The 12,975-nt window shown below is 36.3% G+C and overlaps 1 protein-coding gene across 6 annotated transcripts in view; it reads left to right on the top strand.

The window, feature by feature from the left end:
* KDM4C (lysine demethylase 4C) overlaps positions 1-12,975 on the top strand; it is a 249,253-nt gene that overhangs the window by 123,848 nt on the left and 112,430 nt on the right. For all 6 annotated transcript variants that reach the window (XM_085043366.1, XM_085043368.1, XM_085043367.1 and 3 more), the window contains 4 exons: positions 2,938-3,131; positions 6,401-6,639; positions 8,701-9,059; positions 12,248-12,359. In XM_085043366.1, coding sequence (XP_084899492.1) covers positions 2,938-3,131; positions 6,401-6,639; positions 8,701-9,059; positions 12,248-12,359 — 904 coding nt within the window. The remainder of the gene's footprint in view (positions 1-2,937; positions 3,132-6,400; positions 6,640-8,700; positions 9,060-12,247; positions 12,360-12,975) is intronic.

The following is a 12,975-nucleotide window of genomic DNA, read 5'->3' as shown; positions in this document are numbered from 1 at the left end:
GAATCTTTCGGTCACTTTTTTCAGTTGGGAGCAGGAAGCCACATAACAGCCAGCTACAAGCCAGTCAAATCAGAAATTATTAAAAACAGTAAAAACCATCACAACCACCACCACTTCCACCAAGAAGAATGGAAGATCCTCCAGATTATTTATTAAAGCAACATTTTTTTGTATTTGTGGGGTTTTTTTTTTCTTGAATCATTCGAGGAAATACGAGTATAAATTATTTTTGGAACATATCTGCTCTTTTTGTCTGATATGATACTTGCAAGTATTTCCACACTTCAGTGCTTAGAAGGCTATCTTCTGTTTTTTTGAGCAGTGATACTGTTGTTACTCCATTACTTTTTACTCAAATGTGTATTTTAGAAGTTTTAAAACTTTGGAAAAAATCATCTGCATTTCTAATACCTGCCTGGGTTTCTTAAGCCTTTTGCAGTAGTTCTATTAAAATGAAGTGAAAACTGATCAAAGATTACTGTAAGACAGAAATTCTGTGTCCTGTTTAGATGTGAGTTATTTTGAGTCCTTTCATATCTTATTTTCATTCCATCAGAGAATACTTTTTATTTCTTCATGTATTTTCCTCCTTAATCCTTCTGTGCTGATTTAAGTAATTATTTTCCCTCAAAGCACTGGAAGTCTTGGTGTTTAACAGCAAAATTTTGGCTTTAACAATAATTTCTTGTTGGTCTGTCACAACAGGGCTGGAATGTGAAAAGATTTTGTGCTGGAATGTGAAAAGATTAAAGGGAGAGAAAATCCACTGTTGCTTGTCTTTATGTTACAAATTTCAATTTGAAAAGTTAAAAATATTACAGTGGACTTCTATGCACTATTCCAGTATACAGAAGTGTCTTCATTGCTTTTTTTTTTACTGTTCATCGTGACCAATCAAGGACTCCCTGCATGAAACATACTATTTCAAATATGTTTGAGTTTTTTACAGAGTGTGTGTATAAGTTTGTATGTGCATGTTGTTTGAAAAGGGAGGATTCAGATGGTATTTTGGATAAAAGCTATAATTAAAGGCAGCTGCATAAAATTACAATTTCTGCGGTGAAGTTTTTTGCCTTCTTTCCATTCCATTCCATCATCCATTAGATGGCAGCGTTGTGAATATAGTGTATCAATGTTGACATATTGAAAGTAAAGCAGGCATTTTTAACACATCTCAGATACCTTTCCATTATATATTATATGAATTTCAAGAGGAAGAAGGGTGAACTAAAAATGATAGATGGAAATAGTAAAGAAATTTGCATTCAGTGCACAGAAACCTAGCTAGTAGGAAAGTTGCGTTCAGTGCTTTGTGTGTTTCAACTTGTGTAAAAAAAAGGAATAAAAATATTTGTAGTAAACCATAAAGCTAGGCCATGTGTTTACCAGGTTATTCTATATACTCTGCTTACCTGAAAGAAAATAGTGTCTCAGTTTTGTGCTTCAACAGTTATTTAGCTGCAGCAAAGTTCTTTTAAAGTTTTTTCAAGTAAGACTATATTTTAGCCAATCAATTTGCTTTTAATAAGAAAAAAATTTGCTAAGGTTTTTGTGGTAAGGTTTTGGTAGTGTAGGGTTGCTTCATCAGTGGCTAGTATCAGAAGAGATCAGGAGCAGTCCACACATTGGAGAGAGCTAGATCCAACTGACTCCAAAATGAACCTGCTGTAGCCCGAAGCTGAGTCTGTCAGTGCCACTGGTGACATTCATGTGATAGCAAATTTAGAAAGAATAAAAACCACTCTGCATCAGCTGTTAGAGAAAGGAGTGAGGAAAATGTGAAAGAAAAAATAGGCGTGAGGGAAGCTGGTTGTAGTTTCGTTCTTATTTCTGACGGTAATAATCTCTTATTAATTGGCATTGAATTAATATAATTTCCTCAAGAGAAGTCAAAGATAGTAATTGGTCTGTGATCTGCCTGTCCTTATCTCAACCCATGACATTTTTCATCTTATTTTATTCCCCTGTCCTGCTGAGGAGGGGAAATTGGAGAGCAAGTTGATGGACACCTGGCAGTCAGCCAGGGTTAACCTACTATTATAGTTTATGTGCTGTAGGCATATTGATTTACTTAAGGTAGGGTCCTACTATTAAATATTTTTAGTGTTTAGTACAATGACTTTTGTCTGAAAATGGACTCAGCATCTCCAGTATTCCAAGTGAAGGCTCTTTTGTATTTTTATGACCATTAAGATTCTAGTCAAATAGGTCTAAAATATTCCATTCAAATGCATAATTTAGAAAGGAAAACAACACAAAAATTCTTTGGAGGACTAAAATCACAGATTAGAGTAAAGTTGATTGGAAAGTACTACATGAGATTTTGGGGTCTGCACTGTACATTGGATCAGATTACATGGATATAACACACCCTTCCAGACCTTAGACATAATACCCCTCTTTCTTGCTTCCTTTTTACTCTTTGTAGAAAAAAACTGGGCAAAACTGTAACTTGATGTGGTACTTGTATGCATTTATGTTTTGAAGAGTTAAATGCTGGGACTGTAAAGACCTTTGGGTCAACAGGTTACTACATGAGTTATTTTTAAAAGTAAAATTGTGATATCACTGAAGATATGTGCAGTCTCTGGATTCAACATGGCAGTTTGCTTAAAATTATCAAAACCAGCTAAAAGAGCAGAAAGAAATGCTATAGCTTCTTTTATTTAGGTCTTAACCTGTAGGTGATAATGAAACAATGGAATGTCCTTAAATGCCTTTGTGGAATCTTAGTGTGACTCATTTGTTCAGATAGTGTCCTCTCTTTAATAATCCTTTCCTCTTGAAAATGGAGGAAAAGGCAAAAAAGGAAATTATTGATTAAAGTTAAAGTAGAATTGGTTTTTACATGTGAGATTTTTGTTCTGGACTTTTTAAACTGCCCACTATGGCATATTCCAGTATTTGTCACTTAGAAATTCCTCTCTTGTCTTGCAGTGCACTTGTAGGAGAGACATGGTGTCAATATCCATGGATGTCTTTGTGAGGAAGTTTCAACCTGACAGATATCAGCTGTGGAAACAGGGCAAGGATTTATACACCATAGATCATACAAAACCGACTCCTGAATCAACACCTGAGGTAAAGACCTGGCTACAGAAAAGAAGGAGAACGCAAAACTTTCCCAAGAGGTATTTATGTTTCTTTATCATCTATTTAATTGTCTTTATTACGATGGCAATGTCCTTTTTGTTTCCTTTTGGCCATTCTCACTGATCTGCTGTCCTAGTTTTGACCACAGCAGAGTTTCTCCTAGTAGCAGTGACGAGGTGGGGCTTGGAGCTATGTGGGTGTGCCTACATCATTCTCCACCGCACAGACCACTACTGGGGGACAGAAGTGAGGGATTGTCGCTTCTGAGAATTAAGGGGTTGTGGTGTTCACCAAGGGCTTGAGGTCCATAATGTTCTTTTGTCTTGGAAAGACTCATGGCACTGGGTCAGGTTGATCAGACTGAATAAGCATTTTGCATGTAGTCACCTGCTTTTATACACTATTGTTACTGGTATTGTTGCTGCTACTGTTAATTTTCTTATCTCATTGCTGTTTCCAGTACATTGTTATCCAACTATAGTCTCTTTCATCCAACTATAATCTCTTTCTTTTTTCTCTCTCTCATTCACTGAAGTGGCCAGAGGGAGGGGAATGGCTGCATGAATTTTAACTTCCAGCTCGGCTTAAACCATGTTTTCTTTTAATTCATTTACTTTAGACAAAAATGGTTTTTCTGTTTTTTGTATTAAGATGAACTTGGGGACAAGACAGTCTTTTTTGCAGAGAGACTGTAAAAACATAATTTAACTTAAAAGTTTTGTCTGTAGCTAACCTTACTGATAATGGAGAACATCAAAATGCATTCAAGTGCTGTATTTAAAATGTCTATTTAGTAAAGGTTATCCCAGTAAAATTTTCAAGGTGTGGATGGTTGCCATTATTTCTAGTGATCAATGAAACCAAAATACAAGGGAGAAGATTCCTGAGAGCTGAGGTAAAGGTTAAACAGGAAAAATATATCATAAAGCTGTGACAGAATTCCACCAGAATCCCACCAGTAAAGGTTAAACAGGAAAAACGTACCATAAAGCTGTGACAGAATCCCACCAGCTGTTTAAAGTTTCAAGTAATAGTCTTAGCCCTCACTGCCATTTAACTTTAAGGAGGTGCCACTTCGTATTTGTTGCACTCTTTCAGCGCTGCAGCCCAAACCTGTCTTTGTATACTACAGCTCGGTGGCAGATCATAATAAGGCCTAAATCTCAGTTGGTGGGTCTGACACCACTAAGACAATTGGGAGAATAAAGTTTCTCAGCTTGTTGCTGAAGCTTTGACCTATTAAAGCAGTTTCATAGCTATTTTCTTGAGATGAATTATGTTTTTTGTTTGCATTATGGTTTTTGTTTGCATTGCACAAACATTTTTTATACAGTTGTGCTTTCCTGTCTTACGTAACAGGATCTTTATGGATTTTCTTCTTCATTATCTTAACAAAGATCTACTTGATTTCTAGCCAAAGGTGGGCAGTTTTATTAGTATCTACTTAACTGTGTAGTGCAGTTTTTTGGGTTGGACATAATACTGTTTTTTTAAGATGTTTCTCCTTCAAATAATTTTACAGTATAATTGCTTTTTTAACTTGATCTTAAACCAAACTTCCTTATTTTCTTTGTAAGTCAATGTATATTTTGAGGAAAGGATGGGAGAGTCAACCTGTAAAGTAGAGGGCCAAATGGTGTTGTAGTGAAACACTAGCTGAACATCTCACATTGAGTTTGTTCTGAGTAAGGGTACTTTGTGAGGCAGAATCACTTCTTGAAGACAACCAGTGAAGAAGCTGAGCAGCCAATTTGTTAGTATATGTATAATATTAACCTGGACTCATGGAGAGAGTATTTTTGTGGTTTAACTGGATGAATGCCATTTTTCCCTGCAGTAGATTTCCCTGTATCTATTGTATAGTGTAAATGCAAGTCCCCACTTGGATCAGCAGTGATTCATTTGGTAGTACCCTTATGGCTAGCCAGTTCTGACTAAAAGAATTTCTAATAATTGTGTTGAAAGTTTTATTACAGGAACAACAGGCTGATTTATGCACTTTGCTAAGCTAATAAAAACAATTCCAGTGCTGTTTAAATCTTGAGTTGGCTTTTGTTCAGGCATGGTAACTGTGTGCATTGCAAAGCAGGATGAAATGTTTTTTCAGCTTCATTTCTGGTGTAATGTGTCAATTGAAATTGTTATCATTGTGATTATGGGAATAATACAAGTTCCAGCAAGTGAAAATAAAAAATACCATCCTTGGGAATCTTCATGAATTTAGCAACAGGGAGAGCTTAACTCTGACATTTATGGCTGAAATACGTTGCTGCTGTATAACATCTAATGACTGCATGTGAATAGTAATAATAATTTCCATTATTTACAATGTGAAATATGGTTGTGTCATACTTGGCAATTTTTCTGGAAATTACTATGTTATAAAGAGTGCATTGAAAGATATACATTTGTATATCAAAATAAAATGTGAGGGGTAGCAATGTTTTTCTGGAGATGTGTAGAATCTAGGATGCAAGACCTTTGTAAAATTCACCCAAAACTTCGTAAAATTCAGCTGCTGTAGTTGTGCTTTTATCACGAATGTGTTATGAGCTCTGAAACCTGCTGTTTGATAACATTAAAATCTCTCTGTGTCACATAATTGAATATGAAACTGGACTAACCTCCTATTACATTCATTCTGAGCGCATAAATTACGAACCTGTTCCTAATGGGTTCACTATTTCTCCTGCCTTAAGCATTCCTTTATACTTCTGAGGGTAGAAAAACTTACGCTGAATCTTTACTTTTAACTTTTTTTTAACACAGAATAATGATACATATTACTTGATAGTGTATTTCAAAATATTGGGGGATCATAATTTTAATCTTTTTTAGATGCTTGTTGGTTGTGTTAAAATTCATTTAAAAACTTCCAAACGGATCAGATTTTACAAGGGTATTCAGACTAGTGTTTTATTAGCATTAGGGTTTGGAAATATCAACTGATTTTACTGCTACTGAGAGAGTTTTGTCTTCATCATTGTTGTAAGGGTAGTTCTTTTTCAGGTTCAAAAGAAAGATTTATTAAAAAGCTAGTTTGGATGCTAGTTAAATAATAGTTAAAGACTGTTTAACTTTTGGAGTTTAACAAGTTTGCCAAAGAATGGTGATAGAAGATTAGAAGGTTAAATCCAATCAATTGTTAATCTATCACTTAATAAATTGTAGCACTATCTCAACACAAAAAGATGAAAAATTGTCATTTTTTTACCACTTTAAGCAGGTGAAAGGGACATATATTGGTAGATGTTTTATCTTATCGAAGACAGACTTTCTACTCTGACAGCAATATCTCCTATAACAGCTTCCAGCACACCAGATCTCGATCTAAAAAGCATAAAACTCCAGAGGACAAGAGAGTATCTGCTATGGTAGCTGATGCAGAAATCATAGTGACTGAAGCAGCTACTGATGTCTTCAAGGTCAGTGAAGAACCTGAAAAAAAAGTGAGACTGGTAAATACAGGCGTGCCTTCTGGGGAAGAAGAAGACAGTAGTAGAATGCATCTGGATCAACATTTACTGGATCATGTCAAGGTTGCAGGTGAGATAAGGACTGATTATGTTTTACATGTAAGTTGTAGGCTGTTTATACTCTAATGCCACAAATTAGTTGATGTTAAATTAAAAAAGTATCCTATGGTAACATGCTAAAATACTTTCATATGAAAGTTATTTATGTAGAGAATATTGATATTCAGTAAGAATGAGAAAATGCCGAATTTAATATTGTGACCTGAATTCTTTCAATGAAGTGTTTTTTAAATGAGCCAAAAAATGAGGTTTTGTAAATTATATTTCTTCAGTGGACTCATATGTGTTACCACACAATGTTTTTGATTTGGAAATGGTACAGAATGTCTTAAAACAGTACAGAGCATACATGTTCACAAGTGTGCTACATGTATTTACATGATGAACCTGCAAATTGGAAGTGTTCTATACCTGTGCACAAAAACGTTCTATTTTGAGATTCCAAATTTCATTTCCTCTTGAGCTGTGTGACAGTGCAAGTTATGAAGGTCTTGTCAGCCAAAGAGTTTTTTCTCCTTCCACAACCTTTTTTACACTAATATATTTGGTCAATTATGGACTTAATTTATTCCATTTTACATTTCATTGTAGTTCCAATATAGTTCCTCATTCCTGTTCATGAAGGCAAACTGCAATTTTAACTTCAAGTTTATAAGCTGTCCCGTTCTGTTTTCTATTGCTACTGAAAATTCACATTCAAATGGCATATAGAGAGTTTTTTCATTATTGTGAATATTAATGGTTATGTTAATGCTTATTTGGAGATGATAATCACCATGGTTGATTCACATAAAGATAAAAAGATACTGGAATATGGAGGGTTAGAAATTCCTGTTCACGAATTATCTGGTGCTCTATCTAAGCCTTTCCAGGTCTTTTTTTAAGAAAGGTGCTATTGCTTTACATCTTCCCACAACTTTTAATAGTGGTTTGGAATGTTCATGACCACAGAGATAATAGTATTTAGTTAGCACCATTATTGGCAAGGGATTGTTAAACAGGGAAGAGTGGAGAGCTGCCCTCTCTCCTTTGTCCTCTTAAAGGGTGGTGCCTGCACCTTTGCGGGGGAAAAGGGCGTTTTTAGATATGATAGAAACTCCAGTAGTCATGTTGAAGAAGGTATTTTGTTCTGCATTGTCTCTGGCTAGTATGTCCATTATACTCAGTTGAGGCAGTACTGTTTGTACCCATAGACTACATTTTAGTATTACCTTTGTATTAATGACTTTTGTATGCATTTGACCTGAAGAGGAAAATTTTCAGAAAAAAGCTAGTTAAAATAATCTTTGTAAAGGAAGAATGGCAAGGGATGTAACAGAAACTGTTTTCTTTAATACCATCGATGTCCTGCTGAATCAGAACTCACTGCAGTGTATGCTATAATTCTTCAGAAATATGTTTTTCAAGTGACCTCTCTAGCCCGTTGTTCTGTCTTCCCAGTGCAAGCATCAGCAGAGGAAGAATTTTTGTAAAGCAAAATCCACAAAATTTCACTCTTCAGCATCACTGGAATATACAATTATGCTAATTTAAAAAAAATAAAGTTATGCTAATTGCTTTTCATTTTTAGACTGATGATGTTGTTTTCAAAATATTCTTGGTATCTATTTGAAATATATCTTTGTAATTATACACCATTAATCTTTGGTTATTTTCATTTTAAACAGTCATAATAGGTATAAAATGCAGGGTATAAGGTTCAATATACCAGCCTTTTATATTTTTTTTCCATTGACTCAAAGTGCATATGGGCAATATGAGTAAAGACTAAGGAAGGTACATGAATATTGATTATTTTGAATTAAATGAAGATCTGTTATAATTCAAATGCAAAATACTGCTTAAATGATCAAAACTCTATTTCATACTCCAAATTCAAACCATTTACATTTAATTTATTCTTTGATAAAACCTATGCTTAACATTTGTGTATGCCCTTCTACTAAATGCTTTTCTGTGTGATTTCTAAATGAGGAGCCATGCTTTGAATTTGAATAACTTAGATTGCTGTGAAATTCAATTTGGTAATGTAAAGTGGGATTTATTAACAAATGATGTTCTTGATTTATAGGAAGCGTCCCTTCAGACTCAATTTTGAGCCCTGTTCCTGTGCTAGAGAATACAAAAATGGAGGATGAGGACAGGATAGATTCCAATCGTTCTTCCTTAACATTTGAAGATTCTGTGGCCAGCAAGCCTGCTTCTGGTAGCTGTAGAAAAGAACAGAGTTTGAAACCTCAGAATCAGTATGTTTCATCCATACCACACCATAAAACAGAGAGACAAACTTCTGAAGCAGAAAATCCAGACAAAGGAAGTGTCTCGACAGAAGACGACATCAGCAATCCGGAAAGTTCTGGAAGTCGTTTGCAACATGAGGAAATGCCCATTGTAAAAAAGGATGAAGAAGACAGCATGGAAACATCTTGTGTATGTGAAGCAAATTACATCATAATAGTAATATATTCTTGATTTAATGAAATATGAATGAGCATTTTTCTAATGAGAGCTGATATCCATATTAAAGCATTTAAGAATATGCATGATTTTAATCAGATGATAATTTGAACATGTTTTGAAGTGTTCAGGCAAGAGTGGCAATTTTGATCCAAGAGCAGAATGTTCCTGGAGTTTGCTTATTAACATATTTTTCCCTGTTATTTTAGATATATGGTGATTTCACTTTATGTTTGTGAATCTGAAGTGTCAGCAACTATTCTCAAAGCTATTCCCATATTCACTGCCTGCCAATATGAGCAAGGCTGTGAGCTTCAGCTACTTTCTATTCTTGGATTTTGGAAACAGACTAAAATATGTAAAGGAAACACTTGAAAGAAAAGATCCTGCTATTGAAAGGAATAGATATTTTCAATTTTTAAATAGTAGATTTTAATAATGTTTTCTCTTTGGGCCACCTACAAACATGCGGCCTTTTTTTACTCCTACTATTCTGCTATAACACATGGTAAGCTTTGACTTTGGGATGCAAAATGAAAAATTAGGCTGTGGTGGTTGTCACAGTAGGTTTTCTGAATGGTGAGTTGAATCCGTTTTGGCAGAGAGAAAGCAGGAAATCCACTGCCAAGTTGCCAGATTTTGTGGTTAATATAGTTTAGAAGCCAAACTAAAAATCATGCTGACCCTTCCACATACATGAACTGTGCACTAACAATTTTTTTCAACATTGTGAGATTTAACAATTTTGGCTCCAGCCTTTCCACTGTAATAATAAGGAACAGTATAAACATCTCAGTGTTTTAATTAACATGTATTAGAGATTATGTCTTGTGCCTCTCAGCCATTTATATATTAGGTTTCCAATTTTCTGCAGTATTACTGCATACTCTTTCTTTCTCTTTTAAGTGAAGAAGTGTACTGTACGAATGCCATTTAAAAAGCCTGATAGTTCTCTTTTTACTTAATTGCTAACTTTTTTAGACCATAAACCTGTCCTGTGCATTAACCGTATCTTCCTCCCTTTGCTTGTCATGGTAAATATAATGTTACTTTGTAATTTACTTCAAGGGACATGTGTGTAATCTGCTAGGTTAGATTCAGGGTCTTGAGGCACAGGATGCTGTGCTCCGTAAGAATTATGTGAAACTCAGTCTTTCTCACACTTTTGTCAGTGTCCTTAGTCTGGTTGTGAACTTCCAGACAACATCAGCAGCTTGTTTATTTTTGGGATTCCCTCACTGGCACTTAAATGTGGAGTTGTGAAAGCTGCACTTCAAGACTTTGAAGTGTTGGCCTTCATTTTTGAAGCTTGAATAACTTTGAGCTGAATGTACATATGGGTTTTAGAGGAAGGAAAGAATTTCTTCATGTCATGGATTTGAGACAAGGACATTTGCCAGGAGGACGCACGAAAAGAAGGCAACCAGGCTCCAAGCTTAAAGTTGCAAAAAAGGGTTTTAATTACGTAACAGAGTTGGAGGATAAATGTAGGCAAAAATAAACTTTTCATACAGTTCTGGTTCACTCCCCTCTTCCTCTTAAGAACCTATAGTATTCACCCCCTTTCCTCCTTTACAGGCCACAAGCCGGGTGGTGGGGGCGGCAGGGTGTGGGGTCTCTTTTCAGTTTACAGAGCAGATTCTCAAATTTACTCATTACTACAGTTCTTCTACTACAAATAGTCTTTATCTCTACTTGTTTCTCTCTCTCTCCAGACAGTTTTCTGCTCTCACCCCCACCGTCTTAAGAAGCAGTCTCTGCACTCACTCCCTCCCCCTTCCTTGTCTCTAAACCAGCAACACAGACAGGGGGCAGGTTGAGGGGTCCTCTGGTCAGTCTAATCAGGAAAAGAGGTTCTCTACTTAGCCAGGGGTCTTTCTCACGAGAGACAGTCTTTTGAGAACTTCTTTGGCGTGGGTCCAATCTCATGAGCAACATCCCGCCCGAATTCTGCTGCAACATGAGTCTCTTTGTCCTTAAGGTGCTGTGCAGACTCTCCTGAGCTGAGGCCAAGCTGCTTCCATGCCAGGAGCAAGGCCTGTCTCTCCTAGTCAAGGCCTTTTGCAGTAATAGATGAGACTCCCACTGGTTCACAGTCTTTTCCAGGCATCCACCTGCTCCTCTGGCTTGGGCTGTGGGTGAATTTCTGCATCCTTATGGACTCCATGGGCTGCAGGAGAAACTTCTTGCTCCCCCCATAGCTTCCACCACAGCTAGCAGAAAGTTTCAGCTCCAGTGCCGGAAGCACTGGAGCACCTCTTTCCCCCATTCTTCACTGACCTTGGCAATCTCCATGCTGTTCTCTCTCACATATTTTCACCTCTACCTCCTCCTCTTCCAACTACAAAGAAGTGAAAGAAATGTGTGCCTGCTTTGTTTTCAATTCTTCTTAAATATGTTTTCACAGAGGCGTAACCAGCACCTCCAATTGGCCCAAACTTGGCCAGCAGCATGTCCATCACCTTCAGAGCCATCAGAGATTGGCTCTGCTGGACTTGATGTAAAAACTTCCAGAACTTGCACTCAGGACACACAGGAGCCACCTTGTGCCACACCCCACCCCCCAGACACCTCTCCAGGCCTACTACAACAGCGTCTGAGGGGTCTAAATTTCTCCTAGATGTTAAAAACACTTCACTGATGTTCTGGGCCAATCAAAACCACCACACTTCATATAGTAAATCTACATGGTAATTGCACATCAGGACTCTTAATTTCTTGTCTCAACTCCAGATTTATTTATTTACTTATTTATTTATGAGGAATTTTGGAGTCTTTCACAAGTGAAGCCTGTGAGTTCCTGCTTCATTTTTCCAGTCACAGTTAGTGGCTTTATTGTACTTCAGGTCTGCAGAATTATTTGGGCTGATGTTCCTCTCAAATGTCACCTGCGTAAAACAGGATTTATGCTCTTTTAGTTTCGAAGGGCTGCAGTAACTTATACCTGAAATGATTTGTGTATGACAAGGATAGATAGCACTTTTTGAATTAAAATACATGCTCTTAATTTGAGACGAATGTTGTATTGGTACACTAAAGGTCCTTCTTCATGGTAGTAATTACAGACTTGACATCTATGATGTTTACAGAAAAATGTTTATGTTCATCATAATTAATTTTGCAGAGTTACATACTAAATTAGTTCTGCTTTCTCCTTTCAGTCAGAGGAAGTTGAAAGAAAGAAAATAGCAAAGAGTTGGCGTCATCCGCTACATAAACCCCCTGCTAGATCTCCAATGACTCTGGTTAAACAGCAAACAACTAGTGATGAAGGTGAGTGGACTACTTAATACGTATTTCAGATGATAATTTGATGGTTTTATGAGATCACATATATAGGCATGTGCAAAAAGAAGCAAGGTGAAATTTTGTTTTTCTCTATGGATTATGTAAACATTTGAATCTATAGGCAGGTCATGTGCTTTTTGCCTGTTTTCACTCAGTATCTTCTAAAAACATGGAATCTGTTTTGGCAAAATGCTCTGAAAAATAAGATACAATTTTTAAAAATGTATGTTCACTGTTTAAATATTCTTTATTAGACCTCACAGGAGCCGTTCTGTTTAAGAATAAGATCTTGTGGAAGGATAGATGAAAGTGACATACAAATCCTTTGAATATGAATCTTGGGTGTAAGTCATAGTCCTCGACGCTGCTTTAAAGCTGCATTTTCCTTGTCTCGTCATTGAGAGACATAGAACATCAGGGACACCTTAAGCCATCACTGTCTTAAGGTACTATACTTCTAGTTCAAGAAGAAAGGTGGTAGTTTTTGGAGGTATTGTCAAAAGCTTATCAAGTGTGTTATATATATTCCAGGCTTTTACATGGTTTCATGTGCAAAGAATTAACATATCTGTCCCTGCAGTTTTGGTAAATTCAATTTCAC

Source organism: Lichenostomus cassidix, chromosome Z (genome assembly GCF_008360975.1).
Source record: "Lichenostomus cassidix isolate B80296 chromosome Z, HeHo_3.0, whole genome shotgun sequence".
In the NCBI taxonomy this organism is placed as follows: Eukaryota; Metazoa; Chordata; class Aves; order Passeriformes; family Meliphagidae; genus Lichenostomus; species Lichenostomus cassidix.
This window is presented reverse-complemented; position numbering and strand designations above follow the sequence as displayed.